General features: G+C 35.0%; 1 protein-coding gene across 1 annotated transcript in view; it reads right to left on the bottom strand.

Annotated features, from left to right (window-relative positions):
* Positions 1–845: 845 nt before the first annotated feature.
* LOC135221170 (histone H2A-like) overlaps positions 846–6,896 on the bottom strand; it is a 19,106-nt gene continuing 13,055 nt past the window's right edge. Inside the window, exons 2-3 of the mRNA XM_064258994.1 lie at positions 1,033–1,131; positions 846–855 (exon numbers count right to left, since the gene is read on the bottom strand). Coding sequence (XP_064115064.1) covers positions 846–855; positions 1,033–1,131 — 109 coding nt within the window. The remainder of the gene's footprint in view (positions 856–1,032; positions 1,132–6,896) is intronic.

A 6,896-nucleotide genomic window follows, 5' to 3' on the forward strand; every position in this document is an offset into this window, starting at 1 on the left:
GGTGTTTTTGTATGGAAACACTGCGTCCCAGGCTTTAGACAGTTAACTTCAGCTTACATTCAACGATTATAGTAATATCCTATTTCGAATATTAACGCTGTAATTCGCATACAGTAAATTATGAAAACACTTTTCAGTTGCAAATGTACACTCAGATATCCTTTTATTTACCTAAAACTTACACATAGCGTAACTATCTAAAGCCCGGGACGCAGTGTTACCATACAAAAACACCACAGGCGGATGGACAGATGAAAAAAACAGAGTGTAAGTAATATTAGTTAGGGAAATGATCTACTAAAAGAAATAGTTTTCAACTAGATGCGCAAGGTATGCAGCTAAAAAGGTAAAGGGAAAAGGTATATTTGAAAGTTGCGTATATAAATCTGGTGAGGAAATGTGGAGGGAACGCACTTAAACGTGTTTCTCTTTTCAGCTAAATCCTCAGTTAGGGTCGCTGTTTTTATTGATTCCTTTCCAGCGGCTCATTTCATAATTGATTTGACAGAGAACACATAAACTAGATAGACTAAAATAAGTTTGTAAAATTTTTTATATTGACAAGCTGAAAACCCGAATAACTGAAAAATTGAATTTCCAGTATTGTTCATTAGTTGTACTATCGGCAAGAAAACTGAAGATACAGTTTTCATTAGCTTTCATTCATCGAATTTTCCATTTGTATTTTTACTGAAAAGAAAAAATCTCGCTAAATTTACTTTAGAATATAAAAGCACAATGCATATTACTATATCATATAAGTCAATACTGCAAAACAAAAGCTTTCGGATACTTAAAAGCATTATACATGTCCGAAGTAATTGGAATTTCTCAGATGGATTCGTTCATAGAGATCTGGAAGACAGAGGTGATAACAGGTTGAGAGAACAGATTATATCAAACACCTGGTTTAAGCATCACCCAAGGCATCTCTGGATATGGAAAAGCCCTGGTGACAGAGTTAGAAACCAAATAGACTTCCTAACCAGCAATAAAAGATTTAGGAACTCTGTCAAGCAAGTGAAAACCTACCCGGTAGCTGATTGTAATAGTGACCATGTACCAGTTGTAGCAACAGTGATGGTGAAGTTGAAAAATCTGAGGAAGAGTACACCTAAATCAAAGAGGCAACTGAAATAATTGAAAACAGAAGAACTGAAGAACCAATATAATATAATTGTAAGAAATAGATATGACCAGCTTAAGGAGGAAGGCCCAGTGCTCCAATATCCTCAGCAAAAGTGGCAAAATATGGAAAATGCAAAAAGAAAAGGTAATGAAATAATACCAACAACAGAGTGGAGAGCTCGGAGAAAATGGATGACAGAGGATCCCTTGATAGTGATGGATGAAAGAAGGCAACAAAAGGGAATGCACAAAGGCAAAGGAGAAATGGATGGATGAGATTTGAGGAGGTGGAAGGTTTGGATAAAAGGGATGAACGGAGAAAGTATGATAAGGTGACAGACATTACTTTTAAAAAGAAGAGAAACATCAGCAGTGGTATCAAAAAGCTGATGGAACTATAGTAATGGAGTAAGGGAAATATTGGAAAGATGGACGGAATATATTGGAGAATTGTTTGATGACGATAGAGTAGAACATCTAGATTTGAATGGCAACGGAGAGGCACCAAGTATAATCAGATCAGAGATAGAGGCATCTTTAAAACAAATGAAAAGCGATAAAGCAATAGTTGACGATGGAATAGCTGCAGAGATGTTGGTTGCTCTGGGAGAATACATCATTGATATATTGATGGAAATAGCGGAAGGAATATATGAAGATGGAGAGCCTGCAACCCAGATGTATAAATCGGCATTTATCACAATACCAAAAATACCAGGAACACTTAAGTGCAATAAACACCGGACTATCAGTATCATGAGTCAGATCACAAAAAATAACATTTAGGATGTTTTGACAGAATAAGAAATAAGATACTTCCAGAAATTGGCAATGAACAATGTGGTTTTATGAGAGACAAAGGGACAAGAAATGCAATTTTTATTTTGAGAATGTTGATGAAGAGAGCAATAGAAGTGAAAAAGGATCTATATGTTTGTTTCATTGACTATGAAAAGGCCTTTGATGGGGTTAGACATGCAAACCTTACAAGGATACTGGAACAGATAAATATCGATGGGAAAAATCTTAGATTGATAAAGAATTCATACTGGAATCAAGAGGCACCAGTGAAAGTAGAAAATGACAATCAGAGACTCGATACATCAAGAGAGGTGTAAGACAGGGCTGTGTTAATATCTGATCTCTTCAGTTTGTATAGTGAAATGATAACGAGAGATCTCAGAGATATAGAAGGAATTAAGGTTGGAGGAGTCACTATTAATAATATCAGATATGCTGATGACACAACACTTGTTGCGGACTCCCACGATAAACTTAAAGCTTTAATCAGTGCTTTACACCAATCAAGCAGAGAAAGAGGTCTGTCAATAAATATTAAGAAAACAGAAGTTATGGTTATCACCAAGGATGAAATACCCCCAAGAATAGATATAAGAATTGTTGCTTAAACAGTTAAAAAACGATAGCTTTAATTATTTAGGATGTACTGTCACAATTGATGGAAAATGCGAAAAAGAGATCAAGAAGAGAATCCAAGGCAAAAGATGCATTTGGTAAGATCAAGAAATTAGTCACCAACTCGAAAACATATCTATGAATCTAAGGAGGAGGTTTGTGAAATGTTTTGTATGGTCTGTATCGTTGTATGGCTGTGAAACTTGGACTTTGAGGAAGGCAGACGAGGAGAGATTACAGGCTGCAGAAATGTGGTTTTGGAGAAGGATGTTGAAAATATCATGGACAGGAAGGAAAACCAATGAAGAAGTATTCGAGAGAGTAGGCGTTGAAAGAGAGCTTTGGACCCTAGTGAGAGGTAGACAAATGCGGTTTGTGGGTCTCATAGTGAAAAGACAATAACAGGCCATCTCTCTCTCACTGGTAAAATCAATGGAAGGAGACCGGGAGGAAGACCTAGACAAAAATATATGGATGGATTGGTGAGAATGACTGGAGGAAGAATGTCTGCAGCTCAGTTGCTGCAGAGAGCCGGAAATAGAGAGGAATGGCGAGCCATGATTGGCGACGTCTTTGGAGATATGGCACCTGGATGATGATGGTGATACTCCGTATCACGACGATAATATTTACTCGTTTTTGTCACTGAACAGGATTACTTTGTATCATCATAAGCGGATATTGTCATTATTTTAGTGTCTATGAATTATCATGTTTTGCATTCCAAAGCATTTAACGTTAGCTGGCGTCAATGGCAGTCAATGTTGTGAAGGGCTAAAGGTTGGTTTAACAAATCTAGTTAAATCCGCAATAGCGTTTTTCTATGATATGAGGAGCCCTAGAACTTTGGCGGGAAAGCACAAGTCCTGGATACTGGCCTATGTAACGGCTTTCACACTCTAATGACTTTGACTCTGACATGGGGTCGAATGGTAGTAGTTGTTTACAAAGCTACTGGCATTAAAATGGGAATCTTTATTTAGGTTAAAGTAGCCTGTCAATTCGAAGATTTTATTTTTCTGGCTGTACTCCCATTACCACGGGCGCCCACAGCATATTTTCAAGAGAAATAATACGCTACACTGACTTTTTTTTTTTAAAGCTCCACATACTCTAATGTTTGAAAGAACAACGCAGTTATATACTGTATACAAATATTATGCAATAAATGATAAAGTTACCTTAATTTACTGAAACTGAAAGTAATAAATGTAGTTATATGATAAACATATACGTATATATATATATATATATATATATATATATATATATATATATATATATATACATTATATATATATATTATTATATATATATATATATATCATTTATATATAGAATATAGATATATAGATATATATATTATATATATATCTATATATATATATATGTATATATGGTATATTATATATATATATATATTATATATAATATATCATATTATATATATCATATATATATCTATATATATATATATATATATAGGGTATATATATATCGGGGAGTGGCCACCCTCGCCCCTATGTGTGGACGCCAATGCCCATTACAAGCAGTTCAGAGTTAGCCTACGCAACTAATACGCCTGCATTACTTAGTCCCGAGACTGAAAGATCTCCCAATACATCAGCATTTTTTTGTACGATATAAAACTTTCAGTGCCTGTACAACTGATATCGAGTTACTTGTGGCAATAAATATTTACGTTACGCAGCTGTTTTCGTGAGGGATTTATGGATGAAAATCGATTTTCAAAAGTAGAGACTATATGAAGAAAGCTAGAGTAACCGGAGCCTATGGCTGAAATTTTTCCACTTCTTTTTACACTCTTTGAATGTTACAGCTACTGTCGAATATGATATGAATCAACTTGAATACTAAGGTCCCCTCCAAATTTTATCTAGTATGGTGAAGCACGATCTTGGCAACCATATCACTCAGTTTCCCGGGAATATGTGCACCGACTCACCGCTCTTTCCTCTGCCATTTCCCATCACAAGTCCACCAAAAATACTATATTATCTCTCTCTCTCTCTCTCTCTCTCTCTCTCTCTCTCTCTCTCTCTCTCTCTCTCTCTCTCTCTCCACTTTTATAACGTACTTTAAAAATATATTATCACCCAATCCCTCATAAATATATGAATTAAGTAGCTATAAATAGGCCTATACTTTCACGTAAGCAGATTCTCTCTCTCTCTCTCTCTCTCTCTCTCTCTCTCTCTCTCTCTCTCTCTCTCTCTCTCTCTCATAATATTGCATTCATTCCTGTATTGTTCCTTACAATTTCTACTAGTTATTGCCCAAATTTAAAACAAAAATATTTCTAATTATTTAAGGTCTGTTTCCAGTTACGCACGAATTTTACGTGATTTTAGTGTCATAACATCCCTTAGTTAAAGGTTTCGTGGTCGGTTTTAAAGAAGGATGATCGATATTCTACTCTAAACTGACGTTACCATAACCAACTTTAATGAATGATATAGCAGTTGTTACTGCATTCAGCTTTAAATGATTATAGGACTATTACAGAATCTTCATGGTTTAAAGTTACTGGAAATCTAGAAAGCCACAAACACGAGAACTTTGAAGCTCCGCCCATTTTCTAGAGTTGCCAGGTGCGGTATTTTTAAGCAACATGTGTCTGAAGATTTCAGAAAACTATATCTTCACTTTTCTTGTCGATAGTACATTTAAATGATTTTTGGATAAGCGGAGACAGATGTGGAAGTTAAAGACAATTCGAAAAAAGATACTTATCTAATAATTATGGAAAGAATTAATATTTTTCTGCTTTTAATTAATGACTAGCTCATTAGATATTCATAAACAAGATATTGTAATATAAATTAGTATCCCCACCATAAATTGCCGCCCGCCACTTTTTGGAAATGGATATCGACATATATTGAGGAAGTCGTTTCTTAGAGAGAATTGAGAGGGCGTCTTTAATAATCTTTTTTATATCAATGTAAGAAACATAAAATATCATGTGCCTGGTATGCAGGCAGAAGTTTAATGCATTTCTGTTTATCATCATTTGTTTTGTATATACCATTTTGAGAAGGCACTTTGAAATGGCGCCAATTTCATTTTATTTATTTTGTTTCCTTATACCTGATTTTGAGATTTCTGTGTGTGCGTTTGTTGTTGTTTTTTTTTTCTTTAATCCATTAGGCCGTCTCCCATATCTTTGATGGCCTCCGGGCGGATATTTTTTGGCACTGCGACATTGACTACCCCATTACAGCTTGGCGTTCCTTTCACCCCTCCCCCTCCCCTCCCCATCCCAAATGACCTCAATTTGTAACTTTTGAGATGGCTATTTTGTCTGCCGGATGGCTCCTTAACAAAGGTCTAGAGTTTGGAGGCTGCGGGAGGAGGAAAGGGGAAATAAAAACGATCCATAGAGTCGATGGAAAAGGGGAATTTGCAAAGGAAAAAGTTTATCGATGAAGAGGAGGGAAATGAAGTGGAAGCGTCTAACGTAAAGGTTAGTTCCAAATGTTGCTACAGTGACATAAGTTCCCCTTCCAGAAGCAGTTATGAGTAAATATCTTAGTATATAAAGATCAAAATGCAGTGCCTCCTCTATCCCGAAAACATTAACATTTTGAGCGTGGTAAGCTTGTATGCCTTTCATGAAAAATAATATGCGAAAGTCTTAATTTTCTTACCCATAGCAAGATGAAATAGCTAGAGATATTGACTGGAAAGGAGATTCTCCATAATAATATATTCCGAAACTAATCATTTTAAAGAACTTCTTCGTACGATGGTATTGCATATAAACTTCATATTTTAGCTTGCTGCAGATACTACACATTAATGATGTATCATTTTTCAACATGTAATTTAGTTATATATTATATATATAGACTATATATATATATATATATATATATGTATATATATATATATATAATATATATATGGATATATATATATATATATATATATATATATATATATATATATATACATATATATTAGGGCTTGTGCCTTGTATGATAAGGCGCCCTATGAGGTAATGTTAGACTTGCGATAATCTTACGCTAAGTCGGTTGGTATTGCACTTCCATCTTCAATGGAGTGTCTTGGGGTTTGTAGATCACTTACGAAGTCGGTATTATGTTCTTGGTTATTACGACGATGTGTTAAAATCATGATGATTCGGTGAGGAGGTTCTTGTAGAAAACACGAAGTATAAAAATATATATATTCTTCTGAAGTTTTACATGCTGAAGATCTATATGATTGTACAGTCTTCTAATAACGATAGCTTGATCGCTTCTGCCAATGATGATGGCTTAATCCTATTCCTCTACATGATAAAGCTTAGGTAAAGAGGTACAGGT

Source organism: Macrobrachium nipponense, chromosome 2, assembly GCF_015104395.2.
Source record: "Macrobrachium nipponense isolate FS-2020 chromosome 2, ASM1510439v2, whole genome shotgun sequence".
In the NCBI taxonomy this organism is placed as follows: Eukaryota; Metazoa; Arthropoda; class Malacostraca; order Decapoda; family Palaemonidae; genus Macrobrachium; species Macrobrachium nipponense.